Source organism: Kogia breviceps, chromosome 17 (assembly GCF_026419965.1).
Source record: "Kogia breviceps isolate mKogBre1 chromosome 17, mKogBre1 haplotype 1, whole genome shotgun sequence".
NCBI classification, from domain to species: Eukaryota; Metazoa; Chordata; class Mammalia; order Artiodactyla; family Physeteridae; genus Kogia; species Kogia breviceps.
In genome coordinates, this window is record NC_081326.1 from 203,717 (window position 1) to 225,659 (window position 21,943).

The 21,943-nt window shown below is 41.3% G+C and overlaps 1 protein-coding gene across 24 annotated transcripts in view; it reads left to right on the forward strand.

Moving 5' to 3' along the window:
• The window catches only part of SPIDR (scaffold protein involved in DNA repair), a 374,802-nt gene that overhangs the window by 131,388 nt on the left and 221,471 nt on the right, over positions 1-21,943 (forward strand). For all 24 annotated transcript variants that reach the window (XR_010837399.1, XR_010837398.1, XR_010837402.1 and 21 more), the window contains one exon: positions 17,679-17,892. Coding sequence is in view for 16 of the 24 variants with exons in the window: in XM_067017141.1 (XP_066873242.1) it covers positions 17,679-17,892 (214 nt within the window). In the remaining 8 variants the exon portion in view is untranslated. The remainder of the gene's footprint in view (positions 1-17,678; positions 17,893-21,943) is intronic.

Sequence of the window (21,943 nt, forward strand, 5' to 3'; positions counted from 1 at the left end):
GTGAGTAAAGAAAATGCCAGTTAAAAGTATTTTTACAGGGCTTCCCTGGTGGCGCAGTGGTTGAGAATCCGCCTGCCGATGCAGGCGACGTGGGTTCGTGCCCCGGCCTGGGAAGATCCCACGTGCCACGGAGCGGCTGGGCCCGTGAGCCGTGGCCGCTGCGCCTGCGTGTCCGGAGCCTGCGCTCCGCAACGGGAGAGGCTACAGCGGTGAGAGGCCTGCGTACCACAAAAAAATTAAAAAAATAAAAAAAATAAAAAACACTGATTCTGCTTTAAATTGTATTGTAGAAGGTAACCAACCAAGCAGTTTCAGAGTGTCTTTTTCTGTGAACTTGTCATGTACATCACTTGTGCAGAGGGACATTTTTTATGTGCCCATATCTCTGTGCTAATCTTAGTTATATGAAATAAATGTTATTCTCCCTGACTGCTAATTTTCTGGTGCTTAGAATCTGGTGGTGGAGATGGGATGGTGGCCAGAGAGAGGCACAGGCAAGGAACGGGACAGTTCGTCCTTCGTTTATCCTTCCACAGGTGTTTATTGAGAGCCTGCTGTGTCCCAGACAATGTACACCATGTCACTACACTCATGGAACTTTCATTGTGTTGAGTGAGATAGATGGTAAGCAAAGGAAAAATATAGGTACAGGTTAGCACAATGCAGGATCTGTGAGGCATTGTGGAGGGGCGCTGTGCTGGACTGGCCGCGGAGGAGAGCTTCACATTTACAGTGGATACCTCCAGTCTCTGTCTGGTTTCCAGGCCAGAATATCAAAGAGATGTGGCTAAAGAGTTATGGGAACAGTGGTTTTGTTACTTATTAATTTTTGCAAGAAAAATTATAATTTAACTGAGATTTTGAATAGCCCATGTTTTTCTTGTTTCTATCTTTTTTCAGTTTTATCAAGATAGTTTTTTTCAGTTTTATTGATTTTTTTTCAGTTTTATTGAGATATAATCACTATAAGTGCAAGGTATAAAGCATAATGGTTTGATATACATATATGTATCATCATAAGTTTAATTAATATCCATCATCTCATATACATACCAAAGAAAAGAGAAAGAAAAATACACTTTTTCCCTTGTGATGAGAACTCTCAGGATCTATTAACAACTTCCCTACATACCACACAGCAACATTCACTTAGTCACCATGCTGTACATCACATCCCTAGTACTTATTTATCTTAGAACTGGAAGTTTGTGCCTTTTGACCACCTTCCTCCCATTGCCCCTTCCCCACCCCTGCCTCTAGTGACTGCAAATCTGATCTCTTTTTCTATCAGTTTGGTTTGTTGTTTTTTTTGTTTTTGTATGTGTGTTTTTTTAGATTAAAGTGAGATCTCATGTAAGTGAGATCATACTGTATTTGTCTCTCTCTGACTTAGCATAATGACTTCAGGGTCGATCCATATTGTTGGAAATGGCAGAACTTCCTTCTCTTTTATGCCTGAATAATAACATTCCAGTGTGTGTGTGTGTGTGTGTGTGTGTGTGTGTGTGTGTGTGTGTGTGTGTGTGTGTGATGTGTACACACTGCGATATTTTATATATATGTAGTATATAAATATATATGTATATCTCTCTCACACTTTCTTTATCCATTCATCCATTGATAGACACTTTGGTTATTTCCATATCTTGGCTATTGTCAACAATGCTGCAGTGAACATGAGGGTGCAGCTATCTCTGTGACATTGTGTTTTCATTTCTTTCTGATGTGTTCCCAGAACTGGAATTGCTGGATCATATGGTAGTTCTAGTTTTAATTTTTTGAGGATCCTCCATACTGTTTTCCACAGTGGCTGCACCAGTTTACATTCCCACCAACAGTGCACAAGGGTTCCTTTTTCTCCACATCTTAACCAGCATTTTTCTATCTTCTTGATGATAGCCATTCTGACAGGTGTGGAGTGATAGCTCATTGTGGTTTTGGTTTGCATTTCTGTAATGATTGATGATGTCGAGTATCTTTTCATGTACTTGTTGACCTGAATAGCCCATATTTTAAATATTTTTCCACTTGCACAGTCATTATAATTGAAAGGTTCTTTTTTTTAAGGTTATTATTGAACTTCAATAGGGAGCAATTTATTTGGTATACATTTTATTCAAGCAGAGAAATATAAAAGTACAGTTTAAAGCTTTGGAAACTCTAGGATGCAACAGATTTTTTATTTGAAGAACCTTTACCATGTGAATATTTGCTTTTCTTAAATTATTATTTTGTGTTGAAATATATCACAAAGAAGATAACACAGAAAATATAGATATATACCTTAACCAAGTACTTGTAAAGCAAGTATCCCTATAACCATCACTACTCAATAGAAATAGAGGTTTTCTGTTAATTTCAGGTTTTTTAGTTACTCACTAGAGAAATACAGTGTATTGGTGCCTCATCTCTTTGTTTTTTCATGACAGGTGCCCTTAATATTTTAACTTGTGTGTATTTTTTGGTTTTACTTTGTCTCATTTCTTTCATTCAAACTTTTATTAAGCAGCAAATGTGGGTCCACCACTGACAGATCTGACTCTGTCATAATCTTATAATTAATTTTTTCTTGCTTCATTATTTAAAATTAATATTAAAGATTTATTCTTTAGAAGGAAACAAAACAGTATTTTACACTTGAAGATGTTTTAATAATGTCTATAAAATTTTACTTATTGAAGCACATTTTGGAAAATCAGACAAAAGAAACAAAGCCAAAGGGAATAAGGATTACTCCGTCAAGCTCTAAAGGAGAATAACTGCAGTGAGTACTCCTGAAGAATGTTGTATTTATACAGTTTCAAGAAAAATTAAGAGATATCATATACTATTCCTTATTCTGGTGATTATAATAAAATCTTCAGGATAGTGCTCCTGGGTACTTCTAATGCTTTTAGATTTTCTTCACATTATTAATAGTTTGGAAGTCTTAGTAAATACTATAAAATAAATTGTACAAAAATGTTAACAAAGGTTATCTTTGGGAAAGGTGTTGGGACAGGGTTTTAAAAAAATGTTCCTCTTATAAAAGAAGAAATTTGTTAAAATCAAATGTATTATTTTTGCAATTAGAGAAGGGAGGAAAATGTGAAATGGTAGAGAGTTCCACCCTGACTTTTCCTCAAGAAGTAGTAAATTTTATACTTTTGTGTCAGGATGTGAAAAGTTCAATAACAAGGCTGATTTTCCAGTGAGACAGTTTTCACAAGGCAGAGTGTTAGCTGGCCTTCGCCCTCGAGCATGGTTAGCTGTGAGCACTCGGAGACTTGGTTTCTGTCTCCAAGGCCACAGCGGGTTCCCTAGGCACTGCCCCTGGAGCCCTTCTCTCCCTGCATGGCCCTTACGTGGGCAATGCTGTGCCCGTGACACACAGGAAGCTTCTAACCTCCAGAGTAGTGGCACCCATGGAGTGGGGCTCACTCGGACTCGTTGGGAATTCGAAGCCAGAAATCTGGCCCCTGCCTCTTCCTCACTGCTTTTCAGGGGCTCCTCTGAGGCCACGGAGCCCCCTGGAATGGGGTCATGTTCCAGACTCCCCACTTGAGTGGTCAAGAGAGGAAGCAGGAACAGCAGGGCCAGCATTTTCTGTACAGTGACAGTAGTGGAGCAGGAAAAGCCAAGAATTTTGTGGAGATACGTGTGTCTCCTTACTAATTACCTAATTTCTTAATTTCTTTGATGCAGTATTTTCTCATAATTAAAGAGTGTCTTGGGTTAGGAAATGTTAGGCTGATTGTTTCTACCAAAGCAAGTTAGTTGGTAAACTAAGATCCCTCAGTTACTTGAAAAATAATTGTTAAAAAGACATATGATTTAGTCTAAGTCTTCTAATGTTGAGTGTTTAAAGCTAGGACATGAAGCATGTGGTTAGCTGTTCATTTAATTTGGCTGATTTTTGTCAATATTTTATGCCTTTAAAATCTTTAGTTTCTGTGGGGACATGGGATTTTTTTAAAACATTTTTATTGGAGTATAATTGCTTTACAATGATGTGTTTCTGCTTTATAACAAAGTGCATCAGTTATACATATATCCCCATATCTCTTCCCTCTTGCGTCTCCCTCCCTCCCTTCTAGCTGGTCAGAGAGCACCGAGCTGATCTCCCTGTGCTATGTGCCTGATTCCCACTAGCTCTCTGTTTTACATTTGGTAGTGTATGTAAGGGACATGGGATTTTTGACATAATATGACAAGTTTAAAAACAATGCATGTTTGTTTAGATTTATGAAATGAGAATGACACGAAGTGGGTAGTAGTTTTTTAGTTCAGAGTCTTAGAAAACTCATTTAAAATGTTTTCTTAAACTCTTTGATCTACCTTACTCAACCACCCTTTGCTTCAAGTGAAGGGACACTGCCTGTGACCTGCTCAGTGTGGGTCAGCCCCAGGTTGCTGGAGAGGTTTCGCACAGTTCCTTTTCTTAACTTCCCCTTTCCTCTGGGTCAAGGGAGCTGCCTCTGGATTATCTCCAGCTCCCCTCTGACCAATAAAACCAGAAAGTCAATTAGGGTCTAAGCTTTATTTTCCCCCCCTTTTTTTATATCCAGACCCACATTTTGGTTCAGCAGTGGTATTTAATATTGTTATTTGTAGTCATGGGCAGGAGGAATTCGCATTAATACTCATGAGTTATTTAAGTCAGGAAACAAACTATGATACTAGTTTGCCCACTGTTAGAGATGTGATTTCATGTCCCACATGACATAATTTCCAATGATCATTTTAAGTATAAGTTAACAGAAGAGTAAAGGATTCATATGTGACTTTCATATATCAAGTTATTTCATAATTACATTAAAAATAATGATGGGACCTGAGGAACAGAGAAAGGGATACTAATACCAAACTCAGCTCTCCAGCTAACGTATCTGTCACCCCTTGGCTGCTTCTGCCACTTCCATTTTTAACTCTTATGAGTTTTTCTATCTAAAAATGTATAAAATGAGGTTTGGTGATACAGCAGAATTAAATGATGCTTTCAGGTTCTCTCTACATTTATTTAATCTGTGCTTTCTCCATTTCTTTTTACATGAAAAGAAAAATAGTAATTCTACAGATTGTTTTCTGATAGATCTGAGCTTTAAAAGAATCTTCATTTCTGTTTTTCTGTTGTAAATGATCCCAAAATAAGACTGCACAGTTAGCCCATTCTAAATGAATTATATAGTGGGTAAAACACGGTTCCCGTTGAATTCTGCATGTGGTTCAGTGAATAAAAATTCATTCATAGAGTTAAATTGGGACCTCATTAGTGACGAAAATTACCTATATGTTCAAAATTCTGGTTTTGACCTTTAGAAAAGTGTTGATATTGGCAAGGCAGGCTTTTCTTTGGCTCGCTCAACCAGTGGTCATTTTTATCCTCCAGCCTCGTTCAGTGTCGCACTGGCCTTTGTCCATGCTGTGAAATCTTGTGTGTGTCATCTTCACCTTTTCACTAGTCTAGTTTTACTTTCAAAGGGGTTATAATTTCCACTTGGGACGCTGGTGCCTGAAGGAGCCTGCTTGAGAGTGCAGGCCCAGACGTGGCTTCCGTTGTCTGCGAGGGAAGGTGGCCGGGGAGAGTGTGGGCGGACCAGGCGGCCGCTGCAGCGGCCCACGAGGCGCGAGTCTTCCTGCGGGCAGGTGGTCTGAGAGCGGGTGGCTGCTCATCGTCTTTCTGAAGAGACTCTGTGGTAAAGCTTTTTGTTACAAAATAGAAAACTTTCCAGCCCGCAAACAGAATAAGTGAGTCCTTGGATTATTAAAATGCCTTATAAAGTTGGAAACAAATTGGAAACTGCGTGTGTATTGTGAGAGTGATTTAAAAGAGTAGTCACTTTCAGCACACCCCTTGCATCCAGGGTGGCGCTGCCCCATCTCCACCAGCGTGCGGAGGTGCTCGTTCCTACTTGCTGTCTTCACGCAGCCTTCCCACAGCTGGCTGCCCTTTCTTCAAGGACGGTCTCCCTCATGCTTTGCCTCCTCCCATGTTCGTTTTCCTTCTTGGTTCTCTGTTGGCTCCTACTTTGTGCCGAGCGTCAACAGGTGTTCCTCAGACGTCTGTCTTGGCCCTCTTCTCGTCCTGTGTCCCCTTGCTGGGTAATCTGGTGTCTCCATGCCACCTCCCCGGGGACTGCTAGGCGGTCTGGTAAGTCTGTCCTGTGGCCTTTCCGGGCCCAGCCTCAGCACCGCCTGCACCTAAGCGTCCTGCAGACCCAGCAGACTCAGCGTGCCCCAGCGCCTGCCTGCCCTGGCCCATGAACTGCACAGTCTTAAATTGGGCTTTCTTGTACATTTTTTCAATCCGTCCAGTCCCTAGATGCTAGTGATTCTACTTTACAACTGTCTCTCAAGTCAGTCTCTCCATTGATCCCATCAACCACTAGTTCAGGCCCCTGTTCCCTTGGGCCTGGATTACTGTGTCAGTCTCCATCTGGTCTGCCTGCCACTGCCCTTTCCTTATTTTCAGACTATTGGAGTCATCATCGTAAGAGGCAAATCTGATATCACTTGTCTGCTTTAAAAAATTTGCCTTGACTGCCTCTTGTGTCAGAGTAGATATCCATCACTGTTAAAGTCTCTGGTGAGCATTCTTGGTCAGGGTCCCAGCCTACCTGACTGGTTGTCTCTCACAACCCGACCCCTTGCTGTGCCACCTTGCACCCGTCACAGCGCTACATACCTCCTTCCTGTATCACCTGTGTCTTTCATGACATACACTTGACCACTAGGCCTAGTATACTTTTCTTTGTTTGTAGTTATACTTCCAGTACCCTATTGTATTGTAATTATATAAAGTATAGGTAAATCCTAACTCTGCGAAGTGCTACAAGGAAGTATAGGGCTGACCCAGCAACCTGAGCCATGCCTGGTGACTCAGGATGTGTTTATGAAGTAAATAAATGGAGTCAGTGATAAATTTTAAAATTCCACGTGACACCAGAGTGCAGAAATGGTCCCAGCTCTGCTGGAAGTGAAGGCCCATGCAGGTCACTTGATCTGTGCCTGTTTCTTTACTGAGAACGTTTGACTTTGTCAACCCTTAGGTGATTTCTACTTTGGGATTCTGTGTTGCCCTTTACCTGGCCCTGTCCAGCGTTCCCGTTAACGTCATTCTCAGAGTGCTTCCCTCTCAGGGTCCCTGAGTGCTTCACTTGTGATTGCACTCTCCGGTCTCTCCCTGCACGCCCTTTGAGGGATGATAACTTCTATGATATCATCTCATTTTAATCCTTAAGTTAATCCCTCTTCTTTTCCCTCTCCTCCCTGTTAGTGTTTGTTTCAGTGTCCTTGGAAGGAGGTAGCACCCAAGACCAAAATACCTGCTTTTCTTTAGTAGTTGTGAATTCACTTTACTCCTACTGGGACGTGCACTGCTCTGCCTGATTGTAGGTTTTGCCTATTTTGACCCAATTTAAATGGACTTAACTGATGAATTAGAAGTTCTTCACTAGAATGCCCTTTATTAATAGTTCTTAGAGAGTGAGAGGGGGTTGAGGGTTGATAGTGGAGGAGGTATCAAGAATAACCCGGCAGGACTCCCCTGGTGGCGCAGTGGTTAAGAATCCGCCTGCCAATGCAGGGGTCCCGGGTTCAAGCCCTGGTCTAGGAAGATCCCACATGCCACGAAGCAACTAAGCCCGTGTGCCACAACTATTGAGCCCACGTGCCACAGCTGCTGAAGCCTGCATGCCGAGAGCCCGTGCTCCACAACAAGAGAAGCCACCACAATGAGAAGCTCGCGCACTGCAACGAAGAGTAGCCCCTGTTCGCCGCAACTAGAGAAAGCCCGCGTGCAGCAACTAAGACCCAACACAGCCAAAATATAAATGAAGAGATAGATAGGTAGGTAGATAGATAGATAAATAAATAAATAAATAAATAAAAAAGAATAACATGGCAGTAGGGACACCCTGGATTCTGTCAGCACATCAGTAAGTGTATCTTCAGTTCTTTTTGCTGCAAGATTTACAGTGTGTTGGCCTGGCAGTGGGTGTGCTCTTCTCTACAGATGCACATGCAATTCTGCCCTTCTTCAGGATTGCTTAGAGGAGGGTGGGTATGAGTTCTAAATTCTAGAGGACTCTACTAACAATCCACAATTAGTAATTTGCGATTTTGTAATTGGGTTCCTAAAATTTTTCTCATCACATTTATTTACTTTTCAGCTGATGTTAAACTTATAAAAATAGAGATATTTAACAGCCATATGACCTTTTAAAGGTACTTTTGGGGGGTTTTTTGGCTGCATTGGGTCCTCGTCGCTGTGTGTGGGCTTTCTCTAGTCGCAGCGAGTGGGGGCTATTCTTCATTGTGGTGCACAGGCTTCTCATTGAAGTGGCTTCGTTTGTTGCAGAGCACGGGCTCTAGGCGCAGAGGTGTCAGTAGTTGTAGTTGCGGCACGTGGGCTCAGTAATTGCAGTATGCAGGTTCTAGGGAACGTGGGCTTCAGTAGCTGTGGTTTGCAAGCTCTAGAGCACAGGTTCACTAGTTGTGGCACAGGGGCCTAGTTGCTCCGCGGCATGTGGGATCTTCCCGGACCAGGGATCGAACTCGTGTCCCCTGCATTGGCAGGTGGATTCTTAACCACTGTGTCACCAGGGAAACCCTATATGACCTTTTAAAAGTTGTTTTCAGTGTGATTTTTGGACACCATTTTAATCCTGTTTTCTGAGCCAGAAATATTACCTGCAGTACTATGAAATAAGGTTTTTAAATATGGAAGTTTTTTAATAAAGAAGACCTTTCTTTGTCTGTACTCAGAGTGGAAGGAGTCAGTTTGCACACTAGGTGGTCCCATACACACCACACCTTGGAAAAAAATTTTTTTTTTCTTTCTCTGTATAGCACAGGGAACTTTATTTATTTATTTATTTGCATCTTCATTGGGGTATAATTGCTTTACAATGGTGTGTTAGTTTCTGCTGTATAGCAAAGTGAATCAGCTCTACACATACATGTATCCCCATATCCCCTCCCTCTTGCATCTCCCTCCCAGCCTCCCTATGCCACCCCTCTAGGTGGTCATAGAGCACCGAGCTGATCTCCCTGTGCTATGCGGCTGCTTCCCACTAGCTGTCTGTTTTACATTTACACCTTGGGAAATTTAACGTGTTATAAGTCCATCTCAACTTGGGCAGCCATAACAAAGTACCACAGACTGGGCGGCTTAAACAGCAGACATTATTGCTTACAGGTCTAGAGGCTGGAATTCCGAGATCATGGTGCCCTCATGATCTAGTTCTGGTGAGGGCTCTCTTTCTGGCTTCTAGGCAGCTGCCACCTGGCTGTGCGCTCATGCAGAGAGAGAGAGAGAGAGAGAGAGAGAGGAAGAGAGAGGAAGAGAGAGAAATCCAGTTCTTTGGTTTCTCTTCTCATAGGGACACTAATTCTATCGAATCAGTGCCCCTGTCCTTACGACCTCATTTAAGTTTAGTTTCTTCCTTAGAGGCCCCATCTCTAACTATAGGTACACTGGGGGGTTGGGGGGGCCTCAGCATATGAATTTTGAGGGCCGAAAACATTCAGTCTATAACATTCTGCCCTTGGCCTTCCATAATTCATGTCCTCTCACATTCAAAATACATTCATTCTGCCCCAACAGCCCCCAAAGTCTTACTCATTCCAGCGTCAACTGTACAGTCCAAAGTTTCATCTAAATAGCATCTAAATCAGATATGGGTGAGACTCTAGGTCTGATTCATCCTGAGGCAAAATTCCTCAACAACTGTGAGCCTGTGAAACCCGACAAGTTATGTGCTTCCAACTACAATGCTGGGTCAGGTACAGGGTAGACAATCCCGTTCCAAAAAGAAGAAATAGGAAGGAAGAAAGGGGTGATATGTCCCAAGCAAGTCCAAAAACTACCAAGGGAAGTTCTAGTAGATTTTAAGGCTCAAAGACAATGCTCTTTGGTTCCGTGCTCTGGCCTCTAGGTCCACTGGAGGGCAGTGTCACCCCAGCTCTCTTGGGCCTCACCCAAGGCTCTCTGCAGAGGCGCCACCCTGGGGCAGGGAGGGGCGGCCTCGCCCACCCAAACCTTAGAGGCAGCCCTACCCTTTGAAACCCAGGAGGACATATCAGCCCTGCCGCGGGGCTGTGCTGGGCTGTGGCGAGAGTGCCAGCCCTTCCGATCTCTGGATTGCCTTTAGGGTCATCCTTCCCTTTTTTTGAAGGATGATGCACATTAGCAGAATGGTTCTTTTGCCCTGTAGGGAGTCTAACAGTCTTTCTTCATTTCTTCTGGTCTCTGTCTCCTTCAGTTCAAACTGGCAGTGTTTCTGCTCCTGTAATCACATAATCTCTTTATTGAGTGATAGTTTAGCTTCACCTTTGACATCCTCTTCCAAACGTCCTTTTTCATTTTTTTGCAATATGGATAGGCTGAGAATTTTACAAATCTTCCCTTTTGCAGAACAATTCCTTCTTCAGTCCGTTTTCTCTTGCATTTTATTGTAAGAAGTCAGGAGGACTCAGGCCGTACCTTTAACATTTGCTTAGAAATCTCTTATAACTATCTAAGCTCACGACTCACATGTTTGTTTAATCATCCATACAACACTAAAAATATTCAGCCAAGCTCTTTGCCATTTTATAATAAAAATTGCTGTCTTAGTTTGGGCTGCTGTAATAAAAATACCATAGACTGGGTGACTTAAACGACAGACATTTATTTCTAATAGTTCTGGAGGCTGGGAAGTCCAAATCTGAGGTACCAGTTGATTTGGTTTCCTGGTGAGAGCCTCTTCCTGATTTGTAGACGACTGCCTTCTGCTGTGTCCTCACATGCTAACAGAGAGATCCTCTCTCTGTGTCTCTTCTTATAAGGGCACTAACCCCATTCATGAGGGCACCACCTTCTTGGCCTAATTATCTCCAAACGGCCCCACCTCCAAACACAGTCAAATTAGGGGTTTGGGTCTCAATATATAGATTTGGGGGGGACATAAACATTCAGTCCATAGCAATCACTTTTCCTCCAGTATCCAATAACGTGTCCCTCATTTCCGTTTGATACCTCACCAGACTCACCATTAACATCCATATTTCTAGCAAGCACCCCCAAACTCCTCCAACCTCTGCCCATTACCCAGTTACAAAGCTGTTTCCACATTTTCAGGTATTTATTATAGCAGCATCCCACTTCATGGTACCAAAATCTGTCTTATTTGGCTTGGGCTGCCATAACAAATTACCATAGATGAAGGGCTTAAACCACAGACATTATTTTCTCACAGTTCTAGAGGCTGGAAGTTCAAGATTGAGGTGCCACCATGGTCAGTTTCTAGTGAGGGCCCTCTTCCTGGCTTCTTCTGTGCTCAGCAGAGAGATATAGGGATCTCTTGGTGTCTCTTCTTCTAAGGATACTCGCTAATCCTGTGAGGTCAGGGCCCCACCCTCGTGACCTCATTCAGCCTTAATTACTTTCTGGGAGGCTCCATCTCCAAATACAGCCACACTGTGGGGTTAGGGGTTCAACATACGGATTTAGGGGGGACACAAACATTCCGTCCAGAGAACTCCCTCTTCTCTGGTTTTGTATGAACTTTGCTTAGGGATCTATTGCCTTCCTGGAGCCTTTGTATGCTTTTTCCTTACTTGTATTTCTTAAAAAATGGGACCTTCTATTGTCCATTCACCCTCTACGGAACAATACAGGCTACCCCTGCAGAACAAGTCATGGTGACATGCCTGGTGATAGCACTGTGACACTGTGATCCCAGGTGGCTGGTGTGCTCTGCTAAATTCTGTTTGTTCTCATTGCTGGGGACTGTGAGGAACCTTACAGTCTCCTGGTTAGTATTATCTAGTCTTTTTTTTTTTTTTTTTTTTTTAAGAGTTGGGTTTCGGATTTCTGTTTCATGCTTAGAATTATTGTGGCTTTTGGCAGAGAATATTTTAAACTGGGTGAAAAGGCCAGAAAAAAAAAAATGTAGAATCAAGAAGTGAAAGCACAATTGTTTACAGTTCAGTAAGCAGTTGTGGTTAAGAAATGTGTCTGTTCATCATTGCCAGATGACTTAAAATTTTATGGGGGAGCATAAATTTTAAACAAAGAGTGCTTTTACAGGGCAAAGATGTAAATTTCTTCAGAATTTAGTTTTTAGGTATTATAATCTAGACCTCCTGCTTAGAGCTTTATGAATTTTGTTGTGAAATTATCTGTGAAATGAGTCTCCTGGCAGCTTACAACATTTACTCAGAAACTAAAATTTTGATGTACCAAGCATTAATAATAATATAATAATGCAGTTAATTAGAGAGTCACTAATTGAATACTCACAGGCACATAATATTGCTGGGTGTTTGGGATCATTGGTAAAATTAAGCATAGTTGTAACCTATCAAAAGAAAAGATAGTATAATTGTGTACAAATAAGTACAATTGAACTTTCAGTGCATAGTAATGAAAAAAACCAGTGGTACATTACAGTAAATAGAAAAAACATCATTTGGATTTGATTTTGGACTGTATTGTTTATTTTTCTTTTTGGAGCATCACTTGAATTACAGTTTAATTTGCATCCTTTGGGTAAATATCAAAACCAATTGAGGCGAGGGAGGTAGGTCAAAACCCTCTTGGTTGGCAGTGAAATCAAGAACAGAAAAATAGTCCCCCAAATTCTTAACATCAGTTTGTATTATTTGAGTTCATTCACCTCATATATATTTTATTGGTATTTATCCAAGTACAGCACAGAGTTCATGATTTAATAGACTAAATTATTCATTTTATGTGTTAAAATCTTGATACAGTGGTACAGTGATGACATAAAGGATAGTGATAAACCCTGCTGAATGGAAAAGGAGAATTGTGGTTAGAGAATTCACCTGGGAGATGGTGATGAAATGCTTTCTTAAAGTATGGGTGTAGAAACAATTTAAAGATGCTTGAGTAGAGTTGTGGAATTTGAGGGTAGAGCAGTGAGAAGTAACTGGTAACAAAGGCGTTTCTAAACAGTGCACAGTTGTCTGGATTACTCAGTGGTTGGCACCTGAAGGATTCAAGAACAGAGGTGGCTGTCGTTAAATTTACATGTACAGAGGGCCACTCTGGAGGGCCTTGTGTTAGGGCAGAGTAGTCAGGTACCAGACTGCGGAGGTCAGTTCGGGCCAGGCTGTTGTAATAACTAAGAGGTATCTCAGCCTTAATAAATCCAACACTGATATCATGACACCACTGTTTTCCCCTGTCCCTCACCCCTAACACACACACACACACACACACACACACACAGAGAGAGAGAGAGAGAGAGAGAGAGAGAGAGAGAGAGAGAGAGAGAGAGAGAGAGAAACCTGCTCCTCTGTCTGCATAGGAAGCAGATGAACTTTAAACTCCCCTGATCTCCATCCCTGAGCCTTGCTATGCTGTCTTGCCCTCCTACCCAATCTGTGTGTTTGTGTGTGTGTGTGTGTGTGTGTGTGTACATGATGGGTGAGGACTGAGGAAAAAAGTAATGGTGGACACCTGTTGATGCTTTGGCCTGAAGAAGAGAAAAAGTACCAGTTTCAGAGAATAGTAGGACATATATTTTAAAGCAAGACGCTTTATGGATTAGCCTGTTAGAATATCTATGAAGATAAAGAGTACTAATACAGGGAAGATCCCAAATTACTCTGTGGTCATCGTTTGGATAATTAAGTGGTGGAGCAACTTAAAGTTAGTGCAACAATTATATTATGAAAAGTATTTCATGATAAAAAATTACGGATGTTTCTATCTCTATAGGAGGATGATTACAGTATTTCTCCCCCCCGTACTAACTTGCTTCACCTGGTACTTTCTTTTATAGTTTTTGTTAATTTCTTGTATAGTATTTTTTGTATAAGTATTCATGAATATTTTCCTTAGAATAAATATTAATTCATCAACATAACCCACTGAGGAGGATTGGAATTAACATGCATATAAATGGACCCTAGCCACCTGTATATTTCAAATAAGTCATTTAAGCCAGGAAGCAAAAATATATTTTGTTCTTATATTACTTGTTCAATTCTTTCGTGGCCTCTTGCTCATTTAAAATCAAAGACTTTTTTTTTTTAAGAGTAGTTTGCTGATAAAATAACTCACTCACTCATTCATGCATTCATTCATCAAATGTCGGCCTTTAAGTTAAAACTATCTGCTGTTTTAACTACAGAGTATTTCATCTGCTTGGCATAGGTATGGATAGGAATTACTAGATCCTGTGGTGTGTTTCCTCTGTGAATCGTCTGTTCCTGTGTCTTAACCACTTTGGTGCCGTGTTGATATCTGTGCTTTTCATTTGGTCTTCGGGGCACTTCTTCCTCAGCGTTTGGTTTCTGTCAAATTATATACTCTTTCTTTTCAGTGTGGAAATCCTGACTGTGCCCAACCAGTGAGAAGCCTCACTTGAGTCCATTTCTCAACCTGGTGTGCTTTTTCTTTCTTTCTTTCTTTCTTTTTTTTTTTTTTTAAACATTTAAAGAAGTCCTATGTTTTAACATAATAAAATGGTGGAAAAAAAGCATCCTCAGTTTCCTGTCGTTAACTACCATTTACCCTCGAGACACTGTAAGTATAGGACTTGTGAGAATACTCAGTTTTGAGCATAAAATCTGCCAGTAACCTCTCTAACCTTAAGAAAGTCGTATGAGCAACTAACTTGCTCAGTTTTCTTATTTGTCAAAAAGGGAGATTAATATCTTCCTTACCTATTTCATAGGGCTATTGTGGATCAAGTACCATAATAGATTTGAAAATGCCTTGAAAAGTTGATATTGGGACAGTGACTGATGACAGTGGCAGCCGTTATTGTGTGGGTGACAGACCAGGCCCTGCACTGTAGGCTTTCTGTGCTCTCTCTCTCAGTGTTCGCAGTGTTCTTGACTAGCTGATAGATAGTATCTCCATTTAAAAAGGAGGATACTTGTAAGTGTAGATAAGGTATTGAGGATTTCAGAGGGAAGGAATAGTTGCCTCTGGCTGAGATTCAGGAGACACTTCCTTGACAACATGAAACTTTGGCTGAGTCTCACAGTATTTATGGAAAATGTTGCCCCACTGTCACAGAATGGCCTTTTATGTTTCCTCCATCTAACTGCAGAACAGTCTCCTTCGTTTGTAAAACCATTATCTCTTGTGCTCAGATTGAAAGCTTGCATTGAGTGCATAACTTGTCTTGGGTTGTCCCAGGCTCTTTCTCCCTCAGAGGAAGAGATGTCGCTGCTTGCTTTCTGCAGGGAAGGCAGACCACTGGCTTCTCCTCAGGCCTGTGTGGGAGCACGTCCTGTGGGAGGGACTTCACGGTGCTGTTCGCAGCCCTGTGTGCATCCAAGATTGCACTCCCAAACCTGTTTAGTCACCAGGCATGCTGTGATGATGGTCAAATCAGGGTTCGTAGTTATTAAGATATTGTCAGGAGTTCTCATAAAAATCTTCAAAGAAACTGCTGTCAGTAGCGGTGTGACTCATCATAGGTATATAGGTATTTCTGCTGTAATACGATTTATGTGTTTCTGTAGTGTCTTGCCTTTTGTAACATCCGTCAGGGTCTATGTGGACTGTAGGGTTGGGGGCAGACCCCTGAAAACCTGTATCGCTATTTAATCAGCCGCACATGACAGTAATTGGTTGCCCTAAGGGAGAACGGTGCTGCCCGGGCACCACTGGCCGCTTGAACTCCAGCAGGACGGTGGGTGCTGGAGAGCACGGGCCATGGGGCTCTGGACAGCGGCTGCGGCCGGTGGCAGAGGATAGTGTTGGGGGTAACCCCTGCGTACAGGTAAAAGTTTTAAAAATTCCTAAAATATGTCCAGAAATTTGCCTGTGGCGAGTGCAGTCCCTAACACTAGGGTTTTTCCCTTTGCTGCCAGTGAACTTCACTGCCCGCTGCACTGCCGCCCCGCCCAGGAAAAACGGTGTGTGCACCGCAGTGACCCCCACATATCCTGACTTCTTTTCCTGTTCACCAGCTGAGGGTGAGCTACTTTTTATTAAAAAGACACCTGTCGTGGCAGAGCAGACTGAGTCTTCGCTTCCTGGGCGGGGCCGCTCTTTAAAGTGTGTTTTACTCCCCATGGTGACCGGCACAGCTTAGGGGGTGCTGGTCACATCCTTCCCCCTTCTGTCTCCTTCTTACCTTAAGAAACAGTCTCACGATAGACACATACTTAGAAATCGTAGTTCCAGATAGTGCTCTGGGGGAGACGCCACAACCTTGCTTCATACATGAACACTTGCTGGTGGCACTCAGAGAGAGGAGGGTGTGGAAAGCTTGGGGTCCGGGGAAAATGACTAGAGAAAAGAGAAGGAAATGGAAACGAAATTAAACTCTATAACTAAGGCGCTGGTACTGTTTAAATGTTAATTTTTATACTCACTGTTAACTAGTTAGCTAAAGTGGTAGTGAAAGTCATATTGGTGTCTGTTATTAGCAAGGCACTGTGCCAGACACTTAGGTTTTATCTCATTTAATTCATTTATTTTTTTAACTAAAAAGCAGTAATAAAAAAAGTGTATTTACTACCTAGAATTAATAACACATATTAATCTTTTGTCATTTTTGCTTCACATATTTTTATAACAAACCATACGGCAGATAAGTTTGAAATCCCCTGGGTTCCCTTCCTGAGTCACACTCCTCTTTCTCGCATGATTCAACAGTTACAACGAGTTTTCTATATGTCCTGCTAGCCCATATTTATGTACTTGTATGACACATGTATCTGTAACAATATTTTATTGGTCTTTGTGTTTAAGAAAAATAACATTATGGGTGTTAGGCTGTACATATCTGTTTACCCCTCTTGTATTTGAGATCTCTCCAAGCTGATATATACAGATCAGGTCCATTCACATAAGCTTCTGTAGAGTGTCTCTTCCATGAACCCACCACAGTTTACCCATTGGCTATGGACTGATGCTGGGTTTCCTCCTCTTACAAACAACACTGAGATGTGCAGCCTTGTCTAGATCTCCTGGTGCATGTGACAGAGTTCCTCGGTACATAGCTGGGATTTCCAGGTTATAGGCTATGCACACTCTCAACTTTATTTATCTTATTTAACTCTTAAAAATGTTAATCGAGGCAGGTGGCATGATCCCCAGTTTACACAGGAGAAAAATGAGGTGTTGAAATGCTGTGTAACTTGGCCAACTTAATTAATAAGAGACCCAGTGATTGAATCCAGATCGAATTCCACCCATTTAAATCTAGAGCCCTAACTCCCGTCAGTCCACAGAAATCCTCAACTTTGAACGTCCACGATCGTTAGAATACTTGCAGCCGGCCAGTCATACTGTGTCATTTCAAAGTAGACAGTCAAAGCAGGTAATGAGGTGGAGAGGACCCGGTCGTACTCCTTTTTGTTGTGATTTTTGAAAGGGTTCAAGTTTTGGAGTGATAACATGCCTTGTGAAGTGATGGATCTGAGTTTTCCGTATGTGCAAGACTGGTTCTTTATGATAGAAAACTGTTTCTTATGTTGCTTAAAATGTATATATTAAATGCAACATGCAGGTTATGCTGATTAAAAAAAAAAAAGATGTTACTGTGAGCATGTTAGACTCTGTATTTTACTTTGCAAAATATCAATATATATAGACCATTTTCTCCAGGTGAAGAAAGCTGTCTGAAAGTGATTCTCTTTTTCATGGTAATTTTATTCACACTTGGACCATATGTCTTTTAGACTTCATTTTTGCTTTTGTTCTTTTCTTCACCTTCTAGGTATAAAATCTGGTATATTGACTGTGAAAATTCTAGAGCTTCATGAGGAGTGCACCATCCAAGTTGCAATGTGTGAGCAGTTATCGGGGCTTCAGGCTGACAGCTCTTCTCAGGGCGGGGCCCCTGGGGCTGGCCTGAAGGTTCTTTTCGCCAAGGAGACCGCGCGCCGCCTCAGGGGACTTCCACAGGACACCGTCCGTATCTACCCTCCCTGGTGAGTGCAGAGGGCTGATCCCCGTAGTCAGTAGTCACCGACTGTGGGCTTGTCTCCAAAGACCTTTTTATCAGGAACATTTCTGTCACTTGATTATACAGGAATGCCAGGGGATGGAGCCAGGATTCGACCGTAGATTTTATGTAACAGAAACTCTGAACTGTCTCTGATGGCTCGTTTGTACTTCTGGTAGCAAATTTTTGATAATTTGGCGGGGGTGGGGAGGTGGTGAGGGAGAAACGAGCACATCAAGATTCCTGCTTAAGTGGTGTGTTGTTATGAAATCTGGCTGTTTTTGTTTTCATCTTTCTTAGAAATATAATTTTAGTAAGAGTGATTATGTGACAATAGGATAATACACATTACTTTAATACTTCTTTGCTAATTACTTTAGGGAGATAAAAATCACGAATTAAGACATAATAGGGTTTGATCTTCAGGGGCATAAGTGGTCATTAGTGGATCAGAAATTATTTCTGAGGATACCATGTATGTTTTCTTCTGCATAGGGTATTAATTTTTAACCACCAAAAGAAGAGGGAAGGTTTGAGCAGACTTGTTTTAAGGGCTGTTAATTTTATTGACAGTTTTTAAGTCTCATTCTTCTGTTAAACTCTTAGGTTTGAATTCAACTTAAAGATCTTTAAGTTAAACTTCTTCCCCAGAGGAGGGATCTTTTCATTGTGTCCATAGTGAGTGATCATCAGTCTCTAATTAAATTCTTCCACAAACAGGCTGAGGATATCAGAGGGTAACTTGCATTTCTTTATTTTATTTAAATTTCTAATACATTTTAAAATTGAACAATATAATATAGAATCATACGCAGATTATAAGTACACATTTCATCAGGTAATCACAAAGTGAATAAATTTCTGTCCAGTCCAAGAAATAGAATGCAGTCCATACCTGAGACTGCAATGCTCTCCCCTTTCCTTCCTCTCCCTCCTGCTCCAGGTGACCATGATCCTGACTTCTGATGCAGTAGACGCCTTTGAATGTGGGTTTTGTGCTTCTCAATATATTGTTACCATAATAACTTGTAAAGCTTATAGCTGTTTCCACTGCTGACAGTTTCTCAGCAGTCGCATCAATACCACCGTCAACATTTTTATGACCTCAGATTATAATTTCTTTACTCTTTCCATATTCTCAGCATATAGTATATATCCATTCTTTTGCTAACATAAATAACTCTTTAATAGATATTCATATATACGTATTTATATATTTCAGATGATTTCTCAGAGATTTTAGGAACTGTTTTAGTGGATTAAAGGATACACTTTTTTTTTGCTTTTAATTAGTTTTTATTGGAGTATAGTTGCTTTACAATGTTGTATTAGTTTCTACTGCACAGCAAAATGAATCAGCTATACATATACATATATCCCCTCTTTTTTGGATTTCCTTCCCATTTAGGTCACCACAGTGCAGTAAGTAGAGTTCCCTGTGCTATATAGTATATTTACACTAGTTGTCCATTTTATACATAGCATCAATAGTGTATATGCGTCAATCCCAAAAGGGTATACATTTTGTTGTTGCTGTTAACTGCTGTGATTTCTTGATACAGTTAAGTAAACTGTAAACCTCATAGTAGAGTACCTGCTGCTGGTCAAACTGAATACTTTCTCTTATATTTATTTACTGATGACAGCTTCTCTTTTGCAAATTGTTTTTCTTAACTTTTACTCATATATTCATTGGGGTCCAGGGGATATTATTATCAATTCATATGTCTGTTTTGTATAGTAAAACTTTTCTATTTATACAGTTATGTTACTTACGATAACAATTTTGTTTTTTCCTTCCTAATACTTATGCTTCTTTACCTGTTTCATGTCTTATTGCATTGGCTAGAACTTCCAAACCAAAATTTTTTCACTACTGTATTCCCAGTGACTAGAATAATGCTTGGCCTATGGTAGACATTCAATAACTATATAATTAATGTTGAGTATTAGACAATCATCAAGATGTTGTTAGTCTTGTTATGTTCCCTGTTTGAATGAGAGGATGTATCAGTGTATTTCATTTATTTGTACATTCGCTAAGAAGCATTTTTTGATGTTTACTTACTGTATAGTAAGCCTTGTGCTAAATAATGGGTAAACAGTATTCAAAATGAATGACAAATCATCTCTGCCCTTAAGGGACTCACTTTATGGTGGAAGAGAAAGGTAAAAGTATTATACTAGGAAGTATAATAATAGAGGTCTGTAAAAAGGATGTGAGAGCAGTGAAGAGGTAAGCATGACTGGTAGGTCGGTAGGGGGGAGAGAGAGAGAGAGAGAGAGAGAGTGTGTGTGTGTGTGTGTGTACTGGGGAGAGAGCAGATTGAGGTAGCTTCCTGGAGTTGCTGATTCTCTATCTAACTTATGAAGGCTGAGTTGGAAAGAACCAAAGAAGGGGCTGTGAGGGCATTTGCAGTAGAGGAGACTGAATTAGCAAACAACAAGAGGCCAGAGTGGGATGGTGTATGCAGGAATATACATAGTGCATATGGATGAAGGGGAATTCTGCAGCAGGAGTGGCAGCAAGTGAAGATGGAGAACATGTGTACAGTGTTAAAGAGCTGGCGTGTTAAAACCTCCCTGCTGTCTAGGAAAGGAAGGATGTGATCTTACAGTTTGAAATTTGTGCAGGATTACTTAGAAGGAGGCCAGAGTAAAGGCATCCAGGAGACTTTGGGAGTAGCTCAAGTCTGAGGGAAGATGATGACTTGGACTAGGATGGTAAACAGTAGATTCAGTATGTATCTCAGAGTTGGCAGCAACAGGATGTGCTCATGGGTTTGATGTGGTTTGTGAAGGAAAGACAAGAAACAAGATTCCTCTGAGTTTCTGGCTTGAGGAAACAAGTGAGTTAGGGTACCATGTAGTAAAATGGGGAGACTTGGGGCAGATTTTGATGGCACAGTCAGCAGTAGTACCTTCTTGACACCAGCAATACCTAAAGCCCTGAGTAAACACAAGAGAGACTATGATGCCCAAAGAGAAACTGTCAGCTGGTCTGGTCTTCAGTGTAACCCACATGTGGTAACTGCCGAGTTAGAGCCCTCAGGCTTGTTCACAGCTGCTTTTGTTCCTGCTCCATCTTTGCCACCTGGGATTCTGTGAAATGAAGAAATTGCTAGGAGTAAAGCAATGCTAAAGGTGGAAGGTTTGTTTATAGGGTGGGATTATCTTCCTGTTATGACAGCCAGTCCTTTCCCACCAAAATTACAGAGTGTCTTCAGAGGAAATAAATAGAAAAGAAAACTAATGCAGTGTGAAAATGAAAAAATGAGCACCATGATGGTAATCTGGATAATCTGAAAAACTAGAGGGAGGAAGAGAAGGAAATCTATCATTCATGCTTACGTGAGAAAGAAGAAAAAGCAGGTGTCAGCTCTTGCTCCATGGGGCACTTTTCTAGAGGGTTTTCATAGGAATATGACCAAAAGGCTTTGTGCTTAAATAACTTTGGGAAAGGCTGGTTAAATGCATACTAGTTACTGTATTATAGGAGTGCTCAGAGTATCTAATATGAAAATGTGCATTATGATTTACAGTAGAGGGAAGCAGAGGAAGAGGGGAACATACAAACAAGTGACCACTGTCTTCCTAGTCTAAGAAAGTGGATCAAGAGGGCAGCTAAGGAGAGTGGTGTCTCAAAACATAGCAGAGCAGGGAGTTCCAGGAATCCATACCTCCACCTAAACAGCTGCTGCACGGGCAGGAACCATGTGAAGTAATGACTTTAGAATTCTATAGAGTTGAACATTTGTGGTCTAGGGAAGATTTTGGTAAAGAATACGGGCAGGGGGAAGGGTAAGATGGGACAAAGTGAGAGAGTGGCATGGACATATATACACTACCAAATGTAAAATAGATAGCTAGTGGGAAGCAGCCGCATAGCACAGGGAGTTCAGCTCCGTGCTTTGTGACCATCTAGAGGGGTGGGATAGGGAGGGTGGGAGGGAGATGCAAGAGGGAGGGGATATGGGGATATATGTATAGCTGATTCACTTTGTTATAAAGCAGAAACTAACACACCATTGTAAAGC